The 26,389-nt window shown below is 45.2% G+C and overlaps 4 protein-coding genes across 5 annotated transcripts; 1 reads left to right on the top strand and 3 right to left on the bottom strand.

Annotated features, from left to right (window-relative positions):
* Positions 1-402: 402 nt before the first annotated feature.
* On the bottom strand, positions 403-16,023 carry LOC6620062 (hornerin). The gene is made up of 14 exons (XM_002044238.2): positions 15,431-16,023; positions 14,254-14,344; positions 5,637-6,025; positions 5,457-5,536; positions 5,221-5,392; positions 4,777-5,117; positions 3,428-4,535; positions 2,521-3,363; positions 2,320-2,463; positions 2,078-2,258; positions 1,897-2,013; positions 1,712-1,835; positions 1,492-1,646; positions 403-1,427 (listed from the first exon to the last, which is right to left on the bottom strand). Exons 1-14 carry the CDS (start codon positions 15,448-15,450, stop codon positions 1,203-1,205), a joined length of 3,990 nt encoding a protein of 1,329 aa, XP_002044274.2. The 5' UTR covers positions 15,451-16,023; the 3' UTR covers positions 403-1,202.
* Positions 16,024-16,451: 428 nt separating this feature from the next.
* On the bottom strand, positions 16,452-19,787 carry LOC6620060. The gene is made up of 6 exons (XM_002044236.2): positions 19,664-19,787; positions 19,410-19,593; positions 18,004-19,348; positions 17,733-17,937; positions 17,502-17,674; positions 16,452-17,439 (listed from the first exon to the last, which is right to left on the bottom strand). Exons 1-6 carry the CDS (start codon positions 19,785-19,787, stop codon positions 16,546-16,548), a joined length of 2,925 nt encoding a protein of 974 aa, XP_002044272.1. The 3' UTR covers positions 16,452-16,545.
* A 620-nt stretch (positions 19,788-20,407) lies between these two features.
* On the top strand, positions 20,408-23,692 carry LOC6620059 (TBC1 domain family member 22B). 2 transcript variants are annotated; one of them, XR_004362052.1, is made up of 7 exons: positions 20,408-20,878; positions 20,942-21,137; positions 21,712-21,880; positions 21,933-22,464; positions 22,871-23,094; positions 23,165-23,379; positions 23,492-23,692. XR_004362052.1 is itself a non-coding variant. In XM_002044235.2 (6 exons), the coding sequence occupies exons 1-6, from the start codon at positions 20,491-20,493 to the stop codon at positions 23,297-23,299; spliced, it is 1,644 nt and encodes a 547-aa protein (XP_002044271.1). In that variant the 5' UTR covers positions 20,409-20,490; the 3' UTR covers positions 23,300-23,428. The 2 variants fall into 2 exon arrangements, 1 of the variants encoding a protein (XP_002044271.1); XM_002044235.2 differs by lacking the exon at positions 23,492-23,692 and having other exon boundaries at positions 20,409-20,878; positions 23,165-23,428.
* On the bottom strand, positions 23,324-26,278 carry LOC6620058 (exocyst complex component 6). The gene is made up of 3 exons (XM_002044234.2): positions 26,110-26,278; positions 24,930-26,047; positions 23,324-24,866 (listed from the first exon to the last, which is right to left on the bottom strand). Exons 1-3 carry the CDS (start codon positions 26,183-26,185, stop codon positions 23,760-23,762), a joined length of 2,301 nt encoding a protein of 766 aa, XP_002044270.1. The 5' UTR covers positions 26,186-26,278; the 3' UTR covers positions 23,324-23,759.
* Positions 26,279-26,389: the final 111 nt, after the last annotated feature.

Raw genomic sequence — 26,389 nt, 5'->3', positions numbered from 1 at the left:
TGCGATAACTAAGTGCGACCAATTCGAGACATTGACGAGGCCTACTGCTCGATAAGGAGCCATGGCCTGGGGGGCTTATGGTCGTCAAGTAAGGCTAAATTATTAGCAATTATCAGGAGACAAACGGTTTGAAATGACTTCGAAATTGGGCATAAATAATTGTGGCACGCATTAATAACAGCAAAGGAAGAACCGGCTGAATTTGTAATCCCCTCCAATGGGCATGTGTTTCGATGACAAGATGTCGATATTGTTCCCAACTTCATTTTACATTTATAACTTTATTCGATCGCTTCGAAAGCTGCAGGTTTCAATACATATATATATATATATATATATATATATATATATATATATATATATATATATATATTCACTTGACTTGTTCTCCGTGAAGTTGCGTTTGATTCGAACATTATCATATTTATTTATCTTCATTCTTTTATTTATGCAAATGAATAAATATTTGTATATAGCACTACGTTGGCTGCAAGTAATTAATAAGCAGTTTCATCATTGACCTCTTATTGCGTTTGATTCACTTATCTCTCTCTCTCTTTCGGTTCTCCTGTCTGATCCTCCTTTGCATATAGTATACATATATCATAATATATATAGAGTTTAATTTAAGTTATCGTTAGCTTTATTTTATAACTATTTATAGGCTTCGCAAGAAGTTCTTCAAGGTTTGCTTTGCTTCGCATTGTTTGAGAGTTAAGAGTTTCTTTGAGTATTTGCTTGCTTGCTTTGATTTAAATTCCATTTAAAGAAAAACAACAGTTAAAATGCAAAATAAATTAATTCAACTACAATTTGAGACATAACTAGGCATGCACACATTGAGTTCTCAGTTTTTGGATTCATCTTTAAGTTATTTTTGGTTTGAAAAAGCACTACGGGTTACAAGATCGTCGAGTATTTGGGGTTGTTGCCATTGTTCTGAACAAGCTTCCTAGTCATTACGAAATAAAATTAAATCCATAGACTCTTCGTTCTGGTAGCAATTAGTGAGAAAGTTCGAGTAGCAAACAAGTTAAAGTTAAAGTAGGAGTTAAGATTAATCTTCATCATCATCCTTTGTATAAATACAAATTGAGTTTAAGTTAGATTTGGTAGGTAGTAAGTTAGGATAGGTTCATAACGTTTGCATATTGGTAGGTTGGTAGGCAGGCCGTTTGCCCTTTTGGATGGCCAACAGCCCATTAGACCAGATTGGCCACGTGCGTCGTGTCCATGTGCTGAATTAAGGTGCGCATGAAGGACATCTCTTTGCGAGCGTTCTCCAGGATCACTTTGGGATCCTCCGATGTACAGCGCAGGCAGTTGGGCGCAAACACCATGGCCAGATTCGAGGAGTCCATTTTGGTGCAACTCACCACCTCGGGTATGGCAAATTGTTGCAGGAAATGTATTAGATACGTTAGAACCTAAAAGCAGAGGTATTTCTCAATTTGACAGCTCCTTTAATTTCGCTCAAAACTTATGACTTACCAGCTGATTTATTTCGGGCAACTTATTAACTATTTCTTTGGCTTTGTCGGGATCCTCTGTGTTTACGCAATCTTCGTAGTAGGCATCCGGTATAAGTGGATCGTAGAGTTCTCGGTACCACAGCTTAAGCAGACTGGCTGGCGTGTGTGCATCAACTGGAAATGACATTGAATATTCATATCATTTCATTCAGTAGTTCTTATAAAGAAGTAGTACTTACCCAATGTGTTTTTGTAATCAGGAACATCCCACCGATCCAGGCGGTTCTTCATGCAACCAACTTCATCCACATCCGCGGAGACTCGAAAGATTCCTTCAGTCTGCTTTCCATTCAGCAGGAGCACCTTAAAGATCGAAAAATATTTATTTAGAATGCGAATTAAAGTTAGGCGACCAATAACGTACATGCTCTGATAGTGTGGTCTGTATCCAGGGCAGCTTACGGAAAGGAAATTTATCTTTTTGGAGATCCATGACTTCAGAAAGCGTGTTACCAAACATGCTGTTCCTTAAGATTTGTTGCTAAAAGTTGAGAATCAAGCAATTATTATAATTTGCTCTTAAGTTTTCGTGTAGGATTAGTTACCCGCGCTTGCTCCACCTCATCTACAGTTGGCTTTTTGGCTATTCGGCGTCCACTGCTCCCTATGCGATCCAAGCGGCGACAGCACACAGTTGCGTAGTGCGAGATTTGAACATGGATGGGCCACTTGCTAACCTCCAAGAAAGACGTGGCAAAGGTTGGATCGCGGTGCCGATTGACATAACTGCAATATATAACATCCAATTTAAAGAGATACATTTGAATTTATATATAGAGTAACTGACTTCAGCAGCGTCGGTTGAAACGTGGGCGAAGGGGGTACATAGGACAGACATATGGCCATCAACTCCCAACCGCGGATGAGCGAGTCTCTTTTGGGATTCTCTGTCGTTTGCCGACACAACTGGACATATAGCTCGTCTCTTAATCTGGAAAGAACACAAATTAATTTATGAGTTCATATACTTTCATGTTAATGAACTTACTGCTGTTGTGGTAGGGATGCACTGATAATTTCTATGGCCACTGAATTCAGAGTCATGCCTATGCGCGCCTTGCGATCCGCCATGTAAATCTGCACCAGCTTAAACAGTTCAATGGCCGTCTTCTTGTCTGCCTTGTCCCGGGACAATGCCAGCATGGGTCTGCTAATCGCCTCCGCCGTCCAACTAAGCATGTCGCGCACAGATGCCTTTTTCCGGAAGATTCCCTTTGAGTGCAAATTAAGATTGTCTGCAGCGAATTTCTCTATATCACATTCTTTCATGCAGGCCAACGTAGGTCCACCCAATCCCATGCCGCCCATTCCTGGCGCCCGTTCGCTGGGTGGAAAGATTTGCTGGATGGTGGGCTTCAGGGAGGGAGGAGCCATCTTGTGACCAGGTCGGGAAAGACTGGCTGGCGTCACAGTACCCACGGCAGCCTGCTGTTGACCGACAACGGTACTGTGGCCGGTCTCTTCTTTGGATGATGCAGCTGGTCCCGATCCCTGATGACCGGCGCCAGCTAGGCGCGATATCTGCCGATTGGGGGAGGGCAGGGTCTGCGACTGCTTCTGCTTGGCGTCGCTCGGTTCCAGGTGCAGCTGCTGCTGGTGGGGCAGTGACGGCGGTGGAACGTGGTGGCCATGACCGTGCCCAGAGTAGGGCGGAGTATTGGAGTAAAGCTGCTGACCGTGATAGCCGCTTCCGGCTGAGGGACTGTGCGATACGGTGTCGTAGTATGAGATCTGGTAACGAGGCTTTGGCTTAGGGGCTATGGCGGTTGGTGCCGAAGGTTCTGTCGCATTGCCGCCAATTCCCTCCAGCACAGCCTCCACGTTTTCAGAGCTAAGGTATAGAGAGAATACAAAGTTAATTAGGCTCGAAAAGAAGGAATCGAATCTATACTAACATGTCCTCCCTTCCGGCGGGATCGTGCGACGGATACATGTACGCGTAGTAGGATACGCTGTCACCCATATTGGCGTAGTCATCGATCATGCCGTAGTTGTGCTCCAGATAACCGCCATGCGTGTCCGAACCTCCGTCCGAATCCTCGTTGTCCGGTTCGTGCCCTGAGAGTGAGTGTTCCGACTGGCTATCCGAGTGGTACGAGTCCGAATCTCCACCATCGCCACCACGGTATTCATAGCGACCGGACAACTTGGCCTGCTCGATGATGTAGTGTTTTAGAGGCAGCAGGTGGGGCATTTCCTGGTCCCAATTGGTGTACAAGGGCGAGGTGTTCCCATTGTCGTACTCCACGTCGCTGTTGTCAGCCTGCTGTTGATAATGATGCTGCTTTGAGCGCCGCTTCTCACCGCTTGTTCCTCCCCTTCCATCGCCACTTCCTCCGCCCACATGGTAGCCTCGTTTGTCCAGACTAGAACTGGCGCTATGCCGCAAGGAGCTCTGTCCGGGATAATGATGCGACTGCGAACGGTTTGCCGAGGAGTTATTCGACTTCTGGCGCTGGCGGGCAGAGTCGTTGGAGCCGCGCGACGAGTGCGTCAGCAGGCCAAGGTTCTCTGTCCCACCTCCCGGTGAGATAGGCCCCGATTTTCCCAGCGAAATCCTTTCCAGACTCAGCAAGTCTAGGCTGTGGCTCGGGTCCTGCAGGCGCGGTGAATGCTGCAGCTGCGGCACAGTACTGGTGGCACTCGTCTTAGCCTGCCGCGAACTCTTTGTCTGTGGACTGATCGGACTCTGCGGACTAGAGTCGCTCGAGTGCTTTTTGTGGCTGCTGCTGCCGCTGCCCGCCGTGCTGGTGGCCGTGTTGCTGCCACTGGCTCCACCTCCGCTCTTGGTTGCATTGGTGGTGTGACGGCGCCGCGAGAGCGGTGTGTTTTCCACTGACTTGAAATACTTCTCGTGCATAGAGTCATCGCTGGCAGCTCCTCCATTCGCTGCTTCCGCGCTGCTCTTCCGGTAAGATTTGCTGTGGTGGCCAGCGGCGGCGGGATTGATTGAAGAGGACATGAAACTGCCGGAGCGGGCCAGCGACACTTTGTATTCGCGATCTAAAAGGGTTGGGAATATTTAAAATAAACATAAATCGTTTTGCTATAAACTTCGTTTGGCTGCATTTGAATTTAAGTTCGCTCCTACTACATATGTTTAATTTATATGGAAATTCCTCATCTTCCTCTAGCAAAGTTTTCTTATCTAACTCATTAGCACATTTTTCGAAATTTTTAATAGCATATGCATGTATAATTCTAGCAACCAAACGAGTTTCACAGCGTGGAGAACTTCTCGTACCGCCTCCGTAGGACTTGCCCGCTGGGGCTCCGGTACCAGCAGCTCCTCCGCCACTGCGTTGTGCGCTTCTCTGCTGATGCTGCTGTTGTGCGTAGTTGTATTGTGCAGCGGGCGCTGCATCCGGCGACATCTTTTTCTTCTGCGACTGGGGCGTGTGAATGGAGTGTGTAGGCGAGGCAATGTCCGACGACTTGGAGGAATAGCCCTGCAGGTGGTTGGGCAGCAGCTGGTGATCAAAATACTTGTCCCCATAGCCACTGCCACCGGCGTAGGATGAGGATGTGGAGGTGCTGCCATGCGGTAAATTATGCGAACTGGTGCTCTCTTGCAGCATCTCGAAACTGTAAGGCAATCCGTAACCCAAGCGCAAGCAGAGATGGAGATGGGGGTACAAAAGCGATTTAAAGCCGATGAAGTGATGGATGCTAAACCTCAAGTACTTACGCTCCATTGTCCTTGCCACCGCCACGCTGCTGCTTTTGCAGCGAGCCCAGACGCAGGTTATCCGGATGCCCCGACACCGGAACGCCGCTGTCATTGAAGCGCCTGTAGCCATGCGCACTGGACAGACTAGAGTCGCTTGACTTTCCCGATTCCTTATACTGATTGCAGGAGTCTGTCAGGTTAGAAGGATGTTCATATGAGTCACCAGGAAGTTAGGGTTGACACAAAGCACTTACCTTGGGAACGCCTGGAGGCATAGCCCTGTGGATGCTGCTGCTGCATGTCCATCGACCGGGATGAGTCACCAGTGCCAACGCTGCAAAGTGGCCCAGAACGAAATGTAAACATATGTGAGTGTAAACAATGCGGGAGCAGGCCCCAAATGGGGTTACTCAACTCAAGGCAAGCCAACTCACCGAAAGCTTTGACGACCACGTGGACTAGAGATCACTTCGCTGCTGGTTAGCTTCTCCTCCGAGCTCGCCACCGTCCCGTTGCCACCACTGATCCGCTGCTGGCCACGTCCTTTCTTGTTCGGTCCCGACATGGGCGAGGGTTGTTGCTGCTGCTGGGAAGATGGCTGCACCTGCTGCTGCTGCTTTTGGGGCGTGGTCTGCTCGCGACGCTCGCTGGGATCGGTGTTCTGCTTGAGCGTCTGCAGCTTCGCCAGCGGAATGATGTCGCACTTACTCGGCCGGTGCCACACGGTCTTCTGCGTGGCCGCATTGTAGTAGTAGAACCGCTGGGTATTCGTATCAAACAGTTCCCACCACTGCGATGAGTCGGTCCGCTTAATTGGCACATCCTGTAAAGCGAGAACGGAACGGGAATGAGTTACGTACTAGAACTGGGAACGAGAACGGAACGCGGTACGCGTGGCAAAATTAGTTTGGATCGTTGTCATCTCTCATCGCAGAGAGTTGTCGTGTGTGTGGAATTGCGCAGTTCGGATTTGGATCGCTGGTTGTGGAATTTGGGATAGGAATCCAGACGGGGGGAGGCAACACGTGGGCCGTGAGATCGACGGGCGTTGATTAGATAAACATTCATGAACATAGATATGCCGTGAGTTGAAGCTTAAACCAATCGATGCATAATTCCTGACCTGTTTTTGCAAATCATCAAGAAATATTACTATTGGTTACTCCTCTCTCATGAATATAACTCAAAAATCTATATATATTTCCATTCAGTTTCTTTGCTTTTGAAATGAAAACCATTGAGAATTATTCCGACGTCCAGTTCTTATCACCAGCAATCATCATTGAATTCGCTCATTTCTATGAAAACCCAACTACTACAATCATATTGCACATATTGAAAGCATTACAATTTCTGCACGTTTCAACATCTGTCTCATAAACGTATGTAGTTTCATCAGAAGTGACACCGGACCCAATGACATTGCGCTCGAGTGGTGGCAATGATGAGTTCCAATCCGCTAAAGCTTCGACGGCTCCATTGTTGCTGGCTTTTATCCCGCCTCTTGAATTATCCAACAATTACACAAAGGCAGAGCTATTTTGGTATCTCAGCCCGAGAGCTTTTCTTCGGGCTTAATCAGCAAACTCGAGCGCACAAAGAGTGTGAGTGGGTGTGCCTCTGTGTGTGTGTGGTGTATGTGTATGTTTATAATCTCAATCTGAAGGGTTTTATCAGCCGAGTAAATACAAATACAACAAGTGCTTGCCAAACAGGAATGAACGTTCCTCTGCCTCCCCGCCTGCTGTCGTTCAAATGAGCCTTGCCGGCGCATCAGTGTTGGGAAAGGTATTTACATTGCATTAAGTTTGCGTACAAGGATAAATGTACCTAGGATTTAAGGAAATTACAGCCGAAGCTCTTGACTACCAAGGGATTACATAAGATTGCTGCCATTTTACGGACAATTCAGCCAACAATTTGAGTAGCTTGAATCGTCCTTATAAAGTGGATAATTCAGATCGATCGATTATCATCAAGTTTAGTGATGTTTTTAAAACCCTATTAGCATCTATTATATTTCGAATTACATTTATGTACAGCTTACAGCTTTTGAACACTAAACTTTAGTAATACGTTGTAATGCACATACAACTCGGATTTTATCCTCCCTTTAATATCTGGCCTTGATGGCGAGGCGCGTGTGCTTAATCCGCTCCATCTCGCTCACTCCTCGCTCCCCATCTCTGTCTCGCCCAGAAGTCAGGGTTATTTCTGCAAAATGCATGCAGTAAGAGCAGCAGTAGCAGCAGCAGCCGCAGCAGCAGCGTTGACCTTGAACTTTTGCGCTGCAGATGCGTTCACTTCAGACTGCTGGGAGACCCAGCTCCAGCTGCACTTGCCCGGGCCAGTTGGGCGGTGGGATGTGGGATGTGGGCGGTGGTTGGTCCCTGGCCCACGCCCTCTTTTAATTCAGATGCCTGCTGGCGTTCTGCTGCTCTTGCTTTTGTGGTTGCAACTGGCCACAGATAGATGGCAATAATAACAATGCCCAGCCCCGCCCACCGTTCAACGCCCACCGCCCATTGCCCATCGCACCCCGCTGCAAATGGAAAGCTTTCGGCTTGGCTGCTTTTCATTTCCATTTCGAAGCGGCGCCTCGATTGCGTTGCATGTTGCATAATTTGTGGGCGCGACCAGACGACGATTGGGTGTAGAGGGTGGGGAGGGGGATGGATGGGCTGGGACCAAGGCCACCCAGTGGAGATGGGCCACTCAGATGCCACGTCGCCTCGTTACGCTTTTCGCATTGTTGGCTTTCCAACTGCCAGTTAGTAACTCACTCAGTCAGTCAGTCATCCAGATAGTCATCCCTCCCTCCGCGCCACCAAAGATCCGATTCCCCGCTGCCTCCAGTTAAATGCGAGATGAACTATAAAAAGAAACATCAAGCGACTCGACCTCATTTTTCTGCCTGCTACAAAATTCTTACCTAACTTTTCATAATCACAAAACGGTCAGCTGGAATTTGTCCATTGTGTTTGTGGGAAGTTTGGTGTGTAACCAATTAATTAAAGCATTTAAACAGTGCCTTTCACATTTTCATTTGTTATCATTTCATTTGCAATATACAAGAACCTTATTTAATTAAGTATATCAAAAAGCATACAGGCGTTCTTATGAATTGCTGAATAATTATTAACTTTCAAGTTGAAAGTTTCAACTGATTAGCTTCTTTATATTTCCCTACACTTCTAAACTAAGATGTCCAGAGTTTCACTGAAAACAAAAGACCGTATTAAAATCAGACTGTCAAAACGATTTATTTTTCAAAAATATGCACATTCCTCGTGGATTAAAGTGTCGGAATGATTTGCCTCTGCAGAACATACCATAGGAATGATTACTCATACGCCCTGTGTGAGCAGAGGTGAAAGGCCTATATGCGCAGCAAGAGATATACATGCTAGTAAATAAATGTGATTCCTACTCCAACAATTGGGGAACGGACTTGGCCATTTATTAGATTGATATGATTTAATTGCGACCCCATTAATTTCGTGAATTGATTAATGCATTCCGTTTCGTTATCTGCCATTCAATTTGCCAACCATTTGGAGTACAGCATGTGGCATGTGCGTCTGGCGCTTATTGAAAAACAATTACAACTTTTAATCAGCGGCAAGTGGGTCGATCCAAAGACACTAGAATAACAAGATGCGTAACGCCATACAAATTTTTGGCACGCGATTTTTTGGCCGTGGCTCTAGAGGTGGCTCCAGGCTCTCTCGAGTTTTGGTTCGAGAGAGAAAGAGCGGAGAGCGCTACAGCAAACAGCTCTTTTCTACGCATACAGTGATAGCATACAACTGTATGTGTGCACACGTATGCTCATGTATTGTAAATTTGACAAAATATGCCCTTCACCTTAGAAGTTCGTTGACTTTAAATCTTTATTATTTTTTATCAATTGGCACCATGCGAAAAATTCTTGTTTTGCATTGCCTTAACGTTATTATTATTTAAATAAAGCTTAGAAATAGTAATAGACGAATCTATGTACATCACAAAATAAATTTCGAAAATGACTATATTAGAATACTTGTCATAGGGTATTCAGCTTGCGACGTGAGAAAATTTAATAAGGCAGTGATTGATGAGTGCTTGTGTCCGCACTTCGTGCCTCCAGATATGACTTTTGCAATAAACAGCTTTCATATTTTTATTTATTTTATTAATTTTGTTTACTTAAATTTTTAATATTTCGGAAAACTAATCTGATCTTTTTATTAATATTTGTAAAAAACACATTAAAGTTTTTGAAATATTTTTAAAAATAATAAAAAACAAATGTGTATAAAAAAATTTTTTGTTGAGCATTAGTGCACTAATAAAAGTAGTGTATATATATTACACATAATTATCAACATAAAATAAATATGTAAAAGGTAGCTAATTCAAGCGGCGATCTTAACAAACGAATTAAAAAAATTTTTAAATTATAATAGTCAGGGCGTGAATTTTTATTTTATTTCATCATATTGCTACGAAATTGGCCAAAACTTCAAATTGTAAATTCGTTTCTTCGATCAGAATTGATTTCGGCCCAAAATCGTCTTCTAGCACAAATACGCACACATATAGGCGTTCTCGTCTCTTGTTTTTACTCACACAAGCAAGCAAATTCTATTTTTAGATTTCTTACGCTCTCAGCGTCAGCGAGCGGAAAGAGAGCAAATTTGGCCTTCACCAAAAAAGTGGCTGCATAGTGCCAAACGAATGTATGGCCGTTACGCATCTTGTTATTCTAGTGTCTTTGGTCGATCGAGCCAAAAAAAAAGAAGAAGCGAGGCACGCACTAGATTTCTAATCGCTCGGAGTCTAGAGGTTCCTCGTATACAAGAAGACTATGGCCGAGGTCAGTTTCGGACCCAAACCACTCTTCCTTTCATCTGCTCATCTGTTCAGCTGTGAATCATGCAGCGGGAAAACAAGCAAATGATATTAAATGAGACGCAGACACACTGGGGTAAAAACAAACGGAAAGTCAACGCGCAGCTTTTGGTTGGACCCGCCGGAAAATTAGGTCATCGCCAGAGCAAATTTTGAAGTCCAGCGTAGATCTCGAAATAGAATCCATGGAGGCGATAACATCTCGTCTCTTCGAATTCGAATGGAATGTGCCGCCAAAAATCGAGAGCAATGAATAGAATTGAATTGAACTAAAGCCATATGTACGTACGTGTGTAGATCTGACTTCAATTTAAAGTTTGCTCACTTTTCTCGTCGCATAAAAACAATCCCGCAATAACTTCATCCAGACGAAAGCAATAACAATTAAATATCCGATTTATAGATTAAGGCAATGCAGTTATCGCCGAGTTGGGCACATGTTTCACATTCCCGCCAGTGGATCGGAATGCAGATCGCGATACAAATTCGCTTATATGATGAATAAAATATATATATGTTACAAGTTATATAAGTTCTTAAACCTCCTGTATTTTCCCACAAAATATGACTAAGCCAAATAAAGCACAAAATCATTCGCGTTGCTTAAACTCAGACAATTTTGACTCCGGGGTATTTGGAAATTTTTAATGTATCTTCGCCTGCAAGAAGCTCCAAACGACGAAATTCATTAGCAATATTTATGCACATTTAATTGACTTCGTAATTGCTTTCAAATTGTGCCAAGCAAAGCGGAAGAAGTCGGTATTTAGCTGTGTGCCTGTGTGGATCCGAAAAGCACACTTTGGCCGCAGCGACAGGAAACCAAACTTGGCCCAAGAAGGCAATGGGCGATGGCCAAACGACGAGGAGGAAGACCGGGTGCCAAGGAATACCTCAAACTCAAGTCTGGGATCATAGATAATGCATGACATGCATATTCAGCGAGTGGGTATATGAATATTGAATTCATTAAATCAAGTTACACAATAATAGGTATTATTCTATAGGTACTAAATTCGGTATTTCTATTTAGGAAATACAATTAATCTATAAATTCTGGAATATGGATACCAATTCTCAAAATAGAAATAAGTTGTGATAGAAGAAGAAGCACCCCTCTTCTGATCAGATACAATCTTACGAATCAAATCACTTCACTGAGTCTTAGGTCTAATATGCCCACAGTAGAATGGGTATACAGCGACCTCACTGACAATTGAAATATTTTGTCGATTGCGTAGCCCAAGAGCCTCCACTGAAGCGCAGAGGAAGGCCCAGATCGAGGTCTGACCGTTTTGGAGGAGGCGCCGCATTTGGTTTCACCACCTCCCTCTGAAGGGGGAACTGGGATTGCGGATTGGGCGCGAGCAGTTGGAGCACATGGAGCACTTGGATGACGCCGGCGGACGCACGTGAACATCCAACGAATCTGGTGCCTACTGTCTTGGGGTCTTGAGGCGGGTTTCGTAATGTGAAACATGAAACGAGCAATGGACGTGCAACCTGTGGGCAACTTTTCTTTTCTTTACTGTTTCTCCCTGCCAACCGGAAGTTTTACAAAGCCAAATGGGCAAAAAGAGCGACAAAAAACAGTATGAAAAAGTTGACAAAACGTCGAGAGGAAGGGAAAGAGAGGGAGGGCGGTAATTTCGAGTTATAATAAAAAAAAAAAAGAAAGAAAGGGGAGAAAAAAGTACACGTTGTCCCAGCGCAATTGTGAATAAATTTCAAATCACGTACAATGAACGCAGCAGCAGCGAGAGTTGTAGTAGTCTTGTTGTTGTTGTTGCTACTGCTGCTGCTGGTGACACCAAAGGGAGCCCGGCTAAAACAAAGCGCTGCAAGTTGGCCAACACAAGCAGCAGCGAAAAAACGAGAACAGAATGTTACTAATTTAAAGCGAGTTAGCAATGAGCGAGGGTGGAACAATGAGTACGCAGCAAAGGGGTGCTCGGCAAGGTGGTGCAGTCACCCCAACTTTAATAATGCCATTTTCACGCCGCCCTGCATAAATTGTGCGGATTATATGGCGCAGTGAAAAGGATTCACTTCCTCATCGCCACGAGGGGAAGCGGCAACAATTGCAGTAGCTGCAATCAGATACTGAAATCGGGGGCAGGTCTTTATAGACCTTATCTAGTACTTCGGAAGGGACAGAATGGAGTCGGAAGTGTCGACTTTGCGCTGCCAAATTCACAAAAGAGTCCCACAAATCGCATCTATGGTATGTTCATATAACAGGTTGAGGAAAGTTTGTAGGTAAGCTTCTTATGCAGGAAATGCATTATTATTTATACTTTAAAATTATTATAACTAACATAATATAATAATTTATCAGATGAAAAATATATAGAAACAAGCTATTATAATGGAACTTCGTTTTGGGATTTTTCTGCAGATTACATTAATTTCAGTTTAAGGAAAGATAAATTAGCACAGCAATAAAGTTTTTATTAACAAGTCCATTGATACTTTAAGCATATTATGGTTTTCTTAATCTGCTCTCACTCTCTCATTCTCTCTCTTTTTGGTCAAAGTTATGTTTGTGGGTGAGGAGGGGGGGGTGTAATCAGAATGCGGATGACGTAGTCGATGAGTCAAACGGACAGTGAGAGTGACAAAAACCGAAATGAAATGCACATAAATAAGCATTCGAAGAGGGCAAAAGAGAGAGCGAGAGCCCGGCGACTGCAGCAATGGCAATGCCTTGATGGTAAGATAACGGGGAGGGGGAGAACGGAAGAAGAGCCGCAGGACGAGCAATAAATCATGGCTTACAAGCGGACCTAACACCCACTTACACAATTAATTATTATTATTATTTGATTATTATTTGAAAGTTGTCAAAACGTCAAATTTTTAGTTTGAGCTGTTTGTTTTCAAAAAATTGTTGCAGAAACTTTCTTAAATTGAGAAATATTGCAACAATATCATTTAAGCCTTGAAATTTGTAGTTGTTGTAAAACATTTTAAATAATTACTATAATTACATATTTATAATAAATAAACATTTTCCGATTACGTTTATTTTGCTTTAACTTTTTTTTCGTGTAGCTCCTCACGTAAGCCTTTCCATTATGGATGCAGGACATGCACTCTACTGCACACACATACCTTCAGAAAACTCCTGGCCAAGTGTGTGCAATCAGGAGCGAAACGAGGACATTGCAGGCCAAAAACAAAATCAATGAAATTTTCCCTACTTCCTTTGGCAGGAGGTAAAAAGAGAAAGGCCAGGGGGTAGGGTATTGAAAGAGGGGTGGCCTGGTTTGTTCGTCTGGCCGATGTTTGCCTTTCGGCTTCGTCCTGCAGGCGAGACCAAAGTTATTAGTCCGCAACACCTTTTGGCGTTGCCGCATTAGCCAAACAGCATAAAAAATGCAAGAAAAAAAAAACACCATGCATTAAAGCAAACAGACAGCTAATGGTTTTTCTTTCGATGCCGTCTGAAAAGGAAAAGTTTTGCCTTCAAATAGGGAAAATATTTGCACTGAGGCATGAAAGACTGCAACATTTCCTCCTTTTACCCAGCTGTTATATCAGAACGGTTATGATGATGCGCTCATCATTCGACAGTTATTTTAATATAATTAACCTTGGTCACGCCACTTGGCGAAGTGGGTTACGAAAAATTTGCAAGCCAAACACAAGCAAGAAAATTGCGCAAACAAGTGACCCCGAGTAGTAATTAAACCGCCAGCCGCACAACAAGTTACTCATCTAATCAATGAAGTGAGCGTGGTCACTGAACCCCGTAAACATCTTGTGTTGCGTAAGATAAGACGTGAAAACTGTTGACTTCTCATAACTATAATTATTAACCAATGAATAATACTCATATTCAAGTCATGATGTTCGTCTTAAATCTTCTCTGAGCGCATAAAGAAATAATTAAAAATATGCTATTACAAAGATATTGATAAATTTAATGTAGATTTGAAAAGTTTTGGATATTCTTTTTAGAGCTATAATGAATAATGAAAGCCAATAAAATCAATGCCCAATAGGTGGCAGAAAAGTTGAGAAAATAACTCAACAATGTTTTAATTAGATTTTAAGATATCGTTTGAATCACAGATGGCTTCCGTTCGGAACTTAATTTTAGAGCAGTTCTTTGCTGATACACATAAATATACAACTTAAGAGACTTGTACTTACTTCTGGTGGATCCCAAACACACTCGCCCGTGGTGAGATTGGCGTACATGTGCTCCTTGGTGCGAGGCTCGATGATTTCTACCCATTCTATTCTGCTTGTCCGGAGCAAAGAAGGAGATGGGAATCCGGAGAAGGCGAGAAATACACATAAATAAGACATAAAATGCGATTGCTTCTATTTTCGAGCGGCCGAAAAATGTATCTCAGGAATGCCAGCCACCAGTCAAGTTTCTCGAGATTCGAAACTTGTTGGAAAACGCCCTCAAAAGCGGCAGCAAAAATCAACAACGGGCAAATACCCCGGCAAACAAATGTTTCATTCAACATTTCAGAGCATTCATTGAGGCAATGTCATAGGAGATACCAAAAAGTTTACCAAAATCGGCATTGTGCGTATCATTTTAATGTGTGTGTGTGCCGGTTTTCCCCCATTCAATTGGTCTTTTCTCTATGCTGACAAACATATTTAGTCGAGCATTATCCGGTTTTTCCTTATTTGAAAATTGCAGTCCTGACACACTCACACACACACTTTTACACACGCCTGGCCAAGAATGGTAGTTGGGAGAGAGTGGGTGAGGTGAGCAAAAGAGGGTGTAAGTGCTGGTAGTACTCTCTCTGGCTCTCTCCATTTGGCACATTTGGCACATTTGGCGGACGACGCTTGTTGCCGCGCCTTGCCAGAAAATCGATTTTGCAGGCGCCTCGGGCCACAAAAAGAGCCAAAAAGTGCATAAATCAGGAATTTAATCAAGGTATAGGAAAATGCACGCGACAAGCGAGAGTGAGAGAGGGAGACTCGAAGAGAGACACGCAGGGAGGGAGAGTCGCCACCCACACACGCATTCTCACGCACGCACACACATACTGCGGCAGGCAAATGCGGTTCCTTCCGCACTCATTTTCATCTCCCTCCCACTTCCATTTGCACGTCCACGCCCACCATCTCCTTTTTCCACCCACCCACTCGCACTGCATGGAAATTAGCTGCACTCAAGAGTGCCATTTATTTAACAAAAGCATCTGCAGCTGGTCATTGTTGTTGCTGCTCTTGCTTTCTTAATAAATTGTATACACAATTTCGACATTCGCGTTGTCTGGAGATTGCCGTATTTGTTGTTGTATTTCTTTGCTGCCGCTGATGGTGGTGTTGTAGTTTGTAGTGTAACGGCACACACCTTTCACAACTTGAACTCATTTTTTTCTCTGCTCTTTATTAGGGGGCTGCTGCTGCTGCTGGTTGTTGTTGTTGTTGCTGCTGCTGCTGGCGGTTTCTCTAGCTTGTTGTTGTTGCTGCCTCCTTTTGCTATTTCTACTGCTGCCGCTGCTGCTTCTTGCTCCTTGCCTACACACACACAGGCACTGGCTCGAAAGCACGCACACACCCCGAACGCACTTTATATATATAAATATATATATTATTTTCTTTCACTTATTTTCGTTTCGACCGCGACAGCGAATATGCAATTTTCCTCTCAATTGATTTTTTCTGCACACTCGCACTCCTTTTCACATGCGTGCAGTTTATGTTGCTATTGCTGCTGCTACTGCTGCTGCTGTTGTTGTTGTTGTTCTGGCTGCCGCTGCTGTGCAACTATTAACACTTTCACATTTATGACATAATGCAAACGCCATATTTTTGCTTGGCTCTCCGTTTGTGCAACTGCATGTTCCCAGTGCCTTTTATTATTTATGCTGCAGTGCGTGCAAATTCGAACGCGAGACGATCCGCTTTTCGCTGCATCTATGCGCTGAAGATGTGCCGCAGTCGATGGGCTTGTCGATAGTGGGAAGGCTCGGTGCCGGCACTATCGATTGCGAACACTATCCGATAGTTATAAATATAAAGTTATAAATGTCGAAGTTATACAATTTTTCGGGTTTTTGCGTTTTAAATTTGCAAATCTAATATTTTTTGCAAGAGGTATAAGGTAGCTTCTTTTATGGATGTATCGATAAGAACTCGGTTCACATCGCTCTAAAAGTGTGTCATCACCAACAGAAAACCAAAACAAACACGACGCGAACGGTGTGACCAGCACACCAATAATTTAAAAAGGAGCAAAAACTTTTGAATATAGGTCGTCTTGATTTGAAATATGGTTAGTCATTTAAAACATTTACTGTTACATTTTGTTACTGTATTATTATTTATTTTATCTGCGCCGGCGAAATAAAATCTCATTTTGTGTTCAAAACTTAGTTATCAAAAATATTTTCTATTTCTCGGAAAAACACTTTTAGCTTACTTCACAGAGGGGTTTTTTTGACTGGAAAACGACTTAGCTCGGGATTAGTAACAGTCCGAAATCATGTTCTCATTGTCGCGCTTCAGCGCACCTAGGATGTCATCCAGCAGGGAGGTAAAGTTCTCTCTGCACTCGAACCACTCCTGGTGCTGCTTGACCAACTGGTCCAGGTCAATGGTCTTGAGCTCCTCAAAGAACTGCCGCAATGGCACTGCGAACTGCTTATAGTAGAACGCATCGATGTGCCGCTTCTCCGCTGTTTTCCCTTCCGCGTTTATCTTCATCTGGGTCTCAAACGCCTTCTCCAGAAGCTGTGCATCCTGCGAGTTCAATATGGACTCGATGACTTCGTCCGCCTCGGTGGGATTGATCGGTGGCTGCTCTGGAATCGGAGTTGGCTGCGGCTGGGACGGAAAGTCGAATATTGGCCGCTCTCTGTCCGAGAGCGGCGATCGCATTTCGATCTCTTCCATTATGCCCTTGTAGCGCTCGAATTTCTCCGTCATGATCTTGACGCCCTTAATGAGGAATTCCAGAATCTCCATTGAAGTCTCCTCACGCAGGCACTTGAGCAGGATGCCAAAATATCCGTACTGTTGTACTCCACCAAATACTTTAGCAATGCTGGTCTGGATCTCTTTCTCCGTCAGCGTGACAATCTTCTTCTGTTCCTTAGAGAAGGTCACTGTGGGAAAAGAGCCATCTATCATGCCCTGATTGCTGAACTGCCGGTAGAACTCGCGGCGCCAAAAATTCAAAGCATTCAGCTTCACTTCCGTGTGATGATCCCCGATAACACAATAGTTGAGGGTTGAGAAGAGCGTGTTCTTGTACTTCTCGTGGATCTTGCGGTGCTCGTAGATCTTCATCAGCGTAATCACGGCCTCGGCTCTAACGATATCGTTGTTCTCCCGATACATTACAAAAAGAAGATGGTCCTGTCGAGAATTCAAAGTGTTTAATAATGATTGTTTCTGGGCATATACACAAATAAACTCACCACAAGATCGAGCTGGCTTAGACCATTCTCCCACAAAAGGTTTATGGAGACCATTTGGGAAAGACACTTGAAGGCAGACGCTCTCACATAACCTTCCGAGTCATTCTTGGCCATTTCGTAAACTATCGGGGGTATCTTTGAGTCGATTAGAAACCGTTGAAAGGCGGGAAACTCTACAGGAGCAACGTATTATTAAAGTTAGGCACTACGTTAAAATAATCACATGCTTACTGATGCGGGAGATACTGGCTATAGAGGTGGTGAGCTCCAGCGTTGTGTCACGCACCTCCCACATTGTGTCGTGCATTCGCTTGACGATAATGGGACCCAGACAAACCAGCGCTGAGCCCTGCAAGTTATCCACCAAAAGAGCCATATTCGGTGAAAGGAAATGCTCCACAGCCAGCTGGACGAGCTTCAGCGCTTGGACAGTGCACTGTAAATACAGAAACAAATGTAATGAAATTTTTACCCAATAGAAATGAGTGTATGTTTCGCTTACCCTGGCATCCATGCTTGTGTTCTCCAGGACAAATGCCAGACAATTGACCAGGCCAATGGTCTCCACCGACTCCTTCCAAGTGATCTTGAAGCGTTCGATCAAGGTGCGCAAGCCCACCATGACGGAATGCAAAACTTGTGGATCGTTGACTACCTGTTCGGTGCCCCGGGGATACAATTCTAGGTAGGAGCTGCCCGCGCTGCTCACGCTGTGACAGTCTTCCTGCCCATTGTTTGTTATAACACTCATGGCCACTGCCTCGCGAAGCACATATAGCAAAGCCTGACACACAGTAACCGCCTGCTCCCGATCGAGAACGTTTTCCAGGGCCAACAGGCTGTGTATGCACTTGTTTGCCAGGCCAGCCGTCACCAAGCCAACAGCCATGCCGTCTGCAGAAAAGAAGTTGTCCCGCATTGTGTAGCAGAGCCGCAAGGTCTGTTCGCAGGAGATCTCCAGCAACTTGACAACATAGGCGTCGAAGAGCTCTACCTTGCTCTCCTCGTCGGCGATCTTCTGTGCGTACTTTATGGAGAAAAGCAACGGCAGCATGTGAAAGCAGATTAACTGGTTTTCAAACGTAACGCGCTCTTGTTGGATGACAATTTCCTTGGGCGCACGAGGTCCGAGTTTTTTCCACAGTACATGATTGAGCTCCGCCAACTTCACAAAGCTCAAGCCGTCCTTGCGGGTAATTAAGAATTTCATGAGATTAAAGAATGCCAACCCGAACTCGGTGAACTCCTCCGGCGGCTCGGTGGCGTCCGGATTCAGCAACTTTTCGTGCAACAGCAGGGCAAAGTTGTAGCTGCTCAGTGTGGTGAATATCTTCTCGATAAAGTACGGATTGTGGGTCATATCGATTAGCTTCCAAATGTTAATCTCGAAATCGTGATACTCCTTGAGCAGAGTGATCAGAGTGGTGCGCTCCTCGAGCACCAGCGTCTGCTGTAGAATGTAGGACAGCAGATCCAGTGTCGCCGAGATCTTGTGCAACAGCTCGTTGTCGTCCACCTTGATGTGGATGCGCTCCACGCCGTCGGTGTTCTTATACAGATTGTCGTGAATCGGCTGCATAATCTCCGACAGAATCTCCAGGGTAACAGCCTTGTCGTGCAGCTTGTCGCAGGACTTGTACAGCATGTTGTAGAGCACCTGCCGGGCCTCCCGCACCACGTACAGCGTGTGATCGTTTTTGGAATACTGGATGAGCAGCGTCCAGATGCGGTGCATCCGCAGAAAGGCCAGCACCATGCTATACACGGTGATGGCTTTCATCAGACGTATGCCACCTAACTTAATCGATGGGCTTAAGTTGTGTTCCCTCTGTAGGAGTTTCACTGCTCTAAAATGGTAGTGGATTTATTTTAAGAGATTACATCCAGGTTTTCTGTCCTGCCACTCACCTGTTTACTATATCCAGCTCCCTTAGGCGCACGATCATCCACTCATTGTTCGCCAGAAAACTGGTCAGATTCAGCATGAAGGATATCACCTTCGGGTGGATCTTGTTGAAGTCCTCAGTCACCGCCGTGATGCACCTGTCCACCCACTCCACCACGAATGGGGTCTGCAGCACAAAGGCGTTTTCTACGGACAGATCGGATTCATTTGGGGATTTAATGGCAGATAGCGGGGCCACTCCGATTGGTAAACTCACCCTTGGCCTGCAAATGTGTGAGGAGCTTCTCAAAGTAAACATTGTTGGTAGTGGAAAAGTTCTCGCGCAAAAATATGTCAAATATCGTTCGCAGGCGCGACAGCACCTCCTCTTGCTTCTGCATCTTGCTGGTTCCACACTGACTGCTTGAATGGCGACTGCCCCTTATGGCATAGTTTTGGAGCTTGCAATTGTTCCACCGAATAATGAAATCGTTTATTGCGGGTTCTGGTTCTTATCACGCCGAAAGACACTTGTTTTGCACTGAGTGGCCGTGCACGTTTGCAGTCGAAAGCCAAAGCGCATTCGCCAGGGTTGCCAGGTGAGAGGTCATAGTCATGCAACGAAACGTATAACGGTGAATTGGATATTTCCCATTTATCCGTTACTAATAAGTAATAGCATTACTACCAATAATTATAATTACATAATTATACTACCTAACTGCAGAAAGAACTCTATCCAAAACTTTTTCGTTTTGTTTATACCTCTAAGATTACACTCTTTATTTAATATTTTGCTAATTACATACCTTTTTTCCATATTTCTAAAAGCTTTTACATAGAAATAGGTCGTGAATTACGCGTTTTAATTTTTTAAAATTTATGTGTCTGGATCGACTGGTTGGAACCTAGTATACCCTCTTCTCCACAAGTAATGGGTATCAATATGAGTCGGTTTCGCCCCAGTCACTCACGATCACGACACGTTCGCATCACTACCAAGAAGTGTCATGCGGTGAAAGCCGTAAATAGCTGCGATGGTCACACTGTTTTTGATGCAAAATAAAATAATGACGCTGACATAGAATCGGATCTAGGGAACGTATGATGGATAACAATGTAGAGCAATTATCAGCAAAGAGCCAAACTGAACTAGCCGAGTCCACAGCAGCAGCAACAGGAACACCAGGAGCAGGTGGAGCAGTAGTAACCGTGGCCAGTGGAGCCGGACCAACGCCCGGCGCAAACTCTTCGACCTTTTGGAAAAACAGCGGACGTCGAGTGCCCGGACGGCCCAGTCCCAAGCGGGAGCTCGAGAAGGCGGCGGCAGTTGGGGTAGCGGTCGGTCGCGGCGCTGCCCCCGGATCTGGTATGGTGTCCACCTTTACCGAGTACCAGAAGTCGGTGAGCGATGCCTGGGACATGGGTGACGACGAGTTCTGCATCATCAGCAGCACGGAGGCGGCTGCCGCGGCCGTTGGAGCTGGTGGTGGTAATGGTTCTGCAACACCGATGGTTTTCCTCAACCGCTGATCCCGTTTTGATCCCCCAACAGATGCGGCTCATTTCTCCCGGCAAGTGTCGCAGACGGTGGCTCTCAACGTGATCGAGACGCACTCTCGAAGTAACCAGAACCATAATGCATCCCGGTCAGCAAACGAAAGTGGCGCAGATTTGGTCCCAGTCAGCAGTAGCTCGACGGACGACTGCAAGGAAGACCGCAGATCTCTGCCGGACAGTAACGAAAACAGGTGAGCGGCGCCAACTCAACTGGGAAGTCAAAAAGAAAGTTGAACCCAATGCCTGCAGTTGTGCAAACAAGTCAGGGGTGTAGAGCGGATCGAACCCGCTTTCTGAATTATTTCCTAGGTGCTATTTAAAAAGAATTAACGTGTTTATTATCAAAGTAGAAATTAAAGATATGAACCCAAGAATTCCGTCATATAAAAGTTTAAATACTACAAAATTAGATTCAATTTTTAAACGAAAATAGAAGCCTTTAAATTATTTTAACACTTTCAATCGTTTTTTAAATGTGTTTAAATTACAGCCAGGAGTTACAATCATGATAAACATAATATTACCATGTAATTAGGTTAAAATTACCTATGTATGTTGTTAACCATTGGGGCGCTCCCAATTTATTATTGCCATTCGCCACGTTTTAACGAATATTAAGCACCTTGGCAACCGCTCCTGAAGCATTTCACTTTCTTAACTGATAGCCACTCCCAGCTCTTCCAACAGAGCAATGTCGGAAGACGCGGAACCAAGACCGAAAACAATCAAGACCCCAACAGTTAGTAATATAGATGGCCATTTCAGATCTAGATTGAGGAACTACCCGGGCAGACCGCAATTGCAGAAGATAAGCTCGAATTGCCAGGACAGCGAGTACGAAACGAAAATTGAAAAATTCCAAGTGGTGCTAGACTCGCCTCAACTGGACTTGGTGGCTCTCAAGAAGATCAGCTGGTCTGGTGTGCCTCGGAAGGTGAGCATCGAGCAATCTTTCGTTGTGTAATTCTAATAAAACCGCACTCCAGATGCGAGCTGTCAGCTGGCGACTCCTTTCGAAGTATCTTCCGCCTTCAAGTGAGCGAAGGATGGCGGTGCTGGAGAGCAAGCGGCAGGGCTACCAGGACCTCAGGCACAACTACTTCCGGGTGGATAGCCAGGATGAGACGCAACAGGACACATACCGCCAGATTCACATCGATGTGCCACGAATGAACCCCCAGATTCCGCTCTTCCAGCAGCAGCTTGTCCAGGAGATGTTCGAGCGCATTCTCTTTATCTGGGCCATTCGCCATCCTGCCTCCGGCTACGTGCAGGGCATCAACGACCTGGTCACACCCTTCTTTATCGTCTTTCTACAGGAGGCCTTGACGCCGAATACGGATCTCGAAAAGTACGACATGTCCACGCTGCCCGAGGAGACTCGAAACATTATCGAGGCGGACTCGTTTTGGTGCTTATCTAAGTTTCTCGACTGCATTCAGGATAACTACATCTTTGCCCAGCTGGGCATACAGGAGAAGGTTAACCAACTCAAGGATCTGATACAGCGCATTGACGGTGAGTGGGAATGCTGTACCTTTGGCAGTAGATAAACGTCACATCAAGATTACCTTGCAATGAAGGTGATCAAATATAGATAGAGATATGTTAATGCTCTTGTGATAAGATAAATTGGAAGGCATGGGGCTTGTGTAAGCAAACAAAAGCCTCATCAAAATCAAGCCATTTTGATGTGCCCTGTCAAAGATACCGAAGATGCTTTAAATTTTACAAATTTACACACGTTTGTCCAGAAGCTTATATGGTGTAAGATAGCTTTTGGTCAATAGGCCATGACACGTATCAACATTATTATGATCGCAAGTGTTCGGAACAGATAATTACTAGATTACTAGATAAGCCAATTGGACATGCAACCTACAATTTGCGAGTGATGATAATAAATTGTAATTTGTGTTTTCAGTGAACTTACATCGTCATCTACAGGCACATGGTGTCGACTACTTGCAATTCTCATTTCGCTGGATGAACAATCTGCTGACACGCGAGCTGCCGCTGCACTGCACCATCCGATTGTGGGACACATATCTCGCAGAGTCCGACGGCTTCGCCCTGTTCCACTTGTACGTGTGCGCGGCATTCCTTCTGCACTGGAAGGAGCAGCTGATGCAACAAAACGATTTCCAGGTGAGTTTCGAGCCGAAAAGATGCCCTTCCTGCAACGTCTACTGATCATTGCCATCTTGCTATGTGACAGGGTCTCATGTTGCTGCTACAAAATCTGCCAACACACAACTGGTCCGATCGACAAATCAATGTACTGCTGGCCGAGGCATTCCGCCTGAAGTTCACGTATGCGGATGCGCCCAAGCATTTGGAGACGAAGAGTTGACAAAAGCAACACAAACAACGCATATACGTAACTTAGAAGTTAGTTTATTACGATTTGCGGAATATACCTACACAATACACGTACGCTACATACATCTAATAATTATATACAATTTGTTATTTAGACGTTCCTCTCCGTTTGTTTTCATTTTATGTCGTTTTCGTTTTGTATTTATCAACAATCCGTACGTAGGCAACCGCTAAAGTTCTGCGCTTTTTGTACATAAGAATCAAAATTCAAAATACAACTTTACACGTTCAACGGGTCGAGCAGTTTAAATTGAAATTTGTCTTTTATAAAAACAAATCGAATCAAATGTAATGAGAACTATATACTTTTTCCATGTGAAAACTCAAATTAGCCTAAACAATAAAGATGAAAAGCTATAGTTAATGATTACATGAAATCAACAAGGAAACGCTTGGTTAAAACAATAGTGTTTGCTTAAAGCCTGATATTTCTAATTCTGTCTATCGGCGATGTGCTTTAGCTGCTTTAGCACCGTCTCCAAAAGCTTCTTCTTGTCATTCTTTCGCACCAGCGAGAAAATGGGCTTCTTGTCCGCCTCGCGAATCTTTTCTAGTATCACAATAATAGACTGAGGTTGCACCAGATGGTAGCGGTTTTCTTGCTTGCCATAGTCATGGAAATACGTGCTCCATTCCTCTAGAATGAGCAGGTCCAACAGCTGACGGTTACGCAGGAAGTACTTGCTCAGCTCTCCTTCCTTCAGACCAGGCACGGGTTCCGAGGCAGCAAAAAACTCGCACTGCATTAGATCCAGGTTGATTTGAGTGAGGGCTCCGGTGGAAATCTGCTTCACATCCTCGTCATACATGATCGAGTAAATCTTCTCTGCAATGTGCTCGAAGGTGCGTCGACAGGCCGCCTGGGCGATGTGGGGCAGCTTGAAGGCGAAGCTGTCAAAGGTGCTCTTAAGGTAGGAAATCATGTCAGTAATGAAGGCGGAGGCTATTCCCGGCGGCTCTACCAGTAACCAGTCATAGGCGCTTAGCTCGAAGAACTCATCGATCTTCGAGCAAATACGTAGGCCCACTTGCTTCTCGGCGTCTTGCCGGGCCACATGGAACATGGCCGATGGTGTTTGAGATACACTTCTCTCTGTGTTGGTCATGTGACACACGAACTCGTCCAGAAACGGTCCTGCCTTCTCCAAGTACTGCGTGTCGATTATGATCTGAATGAGCTGCGTCAGCGTGATGCTCGGCTGGCGGAACACCACAGATAGACAGCCACTGAAACTTCGCGTGAGCAGCAGATTGGCCGCCTTGCGCACCATGGCGGCCACCTCGTTGGGCGATAGGGTTAGCTCCTCGGCGAACTTCATGCAGGCATACATGAATTCCTTCGCCTGGTGATACACCTCCGGCACCATTCTCGAAAACGGGAATTTCTTTGGAAAGGGAGCGTTTTCAAGCTGTTCCGAATGGAAGGGGAATCGTTCGATGATGCATTCATACTCTTCTGTGTTTTGCACAACCATGGGCAGGAACTGTTCCTTGTCGAGAATTTCGCGGAACACATGCACCCAACGTTGCAGTAAAACCTGGAAAGGAAAGCCAAAAGTTTTACAAACAAAGTAAGGCTTATAAAATTTCTCAACGCTCACCTCATTATAATGATCCCGCATGTTGTGCAATAGTTCCCAGAGGATGTTCACGGTGTAACCGTAGCACTTAAACGTATTGATGGACAGCATTATGAGGTTCTTAATGCGCAGAAGGATATTAGGATCGGTGCAGGAGGAAGAACTCATGCTGATCTCGTTGACAAACTTGGTTAGCGAGCTGGACCACAGATCGTCCAAATAACTGCTGGTCACGACATCGCCCGCCGTGTTTTTAACGTGATCCTCGACCACAAAGAAGCCAACGATGGCACAGATGTACGTTTTGTAGGCCTCCAAATTGTCGTGCATGTTGGGCGGCGGTTGAAGCACCAGTTTGGCCTGATCCCTGCGCTGCTGACGGTAGTCCTTCTCGAAGTACTCCCGCTGACCCAGCACCATGTAGATGTGTAGGCAGCGGTAGATGGGGGAGAAGTCAATGAGGTCCTGAGCACTAACGTTGGCACCATCATCATCCCCGCCAGCACCTGCTCCGCCGGCTTCGCCTCCATTCATCTGCTGTATGTGCTCGGCAATGATGGCGTTGATATCACGCTTTTGCAGCTGTTTTGTGTGTGTGATGGCCAGCTCGCCGATGCGGGGCGAAAACTTGCGGATGTTCTCGAGAAACTCTCGGAAGTCCGAGGCGGAAGAGCGACGGATGTTTTCCTTGATTATGGGAATCTGTATCTGCATCTGGGTGGCGAATCGATAGTTGTGTGTCTTTAAGCGCGTTAGGTGCTCCGTCTCCAGCGTCTCCAGAGTTCTCAGCGCCTGGTAGTACTGCTTGTTCTTGGCCTGCTGTGTGAACTTCATGTAGCACTCCAATGCGGGCAGACAGGATTTGAGTGCCTCGATGGCGCTGGCCAGATTGGATTCGATCTGACGAGCACGCACTAGATCATTGCCCTGCTGAATCAGCGAGGCGCTGATCTGGCGAAGGGAAGTGTCCAGGGAATGCACCTCGTTGTGCAGCTGCTGTGCCTGCGTGCGCACCTGGAGCAGCTCCTGAATTGATTCGATGAAGCCCTGGTAGTACAGGTTGCAGATCCGCTCGATCTCCTTGTCATGGCTCCGTATACGCTGCTCCAGTTGGTCGCCAATCTGCTTGGTGTTGTTGCCTGTTAGGAAAAAGGGAAATGGGCGTAAACACAGTGAGCAAATTGCTTATATTCGCAGTCACCTTCGAGGATCGAACGGAATGTCGGTCCCCAGTAGTCGTCCACCGCCTCAATGTCTTGCACGGTCACTTTGGACATCTTAAAACGCACTTGTTACTCTTCTAAACAACTTTTTACCAGAACTTAATGAGCAATTATTTCGCCGACTTATCGGTGTGGTATATCGAACATTTACTAAGTGTTATCGCGGTTTGACTTTCGATAACAGACGATAACAATATTAGGCGGTATGTTTTAAATTATAATACAAAGTTGTGTCACAGAATATCCGACTGCATATAC

The sequence above is a fragment of the Drosophila sechellia genome, chromosome 3R (assembly GCF_004382195.2).
Source record: "Drosophila sechellia strain sech25 chromosome 3R, ASM438219v1, whole genome shotgun sequence".
Lineage (NCBI taxonomy): Eukaryota > Metazoa > Arthropoda > Insecta > Diptera > Drosophilidae > Drosophila > Drosophila sechellia.
The sequence above is the reverse complement of the archived record's forward strand: the minus strand, read 5'-3'. Positions and strand labels throughout refer to the sequence as shown.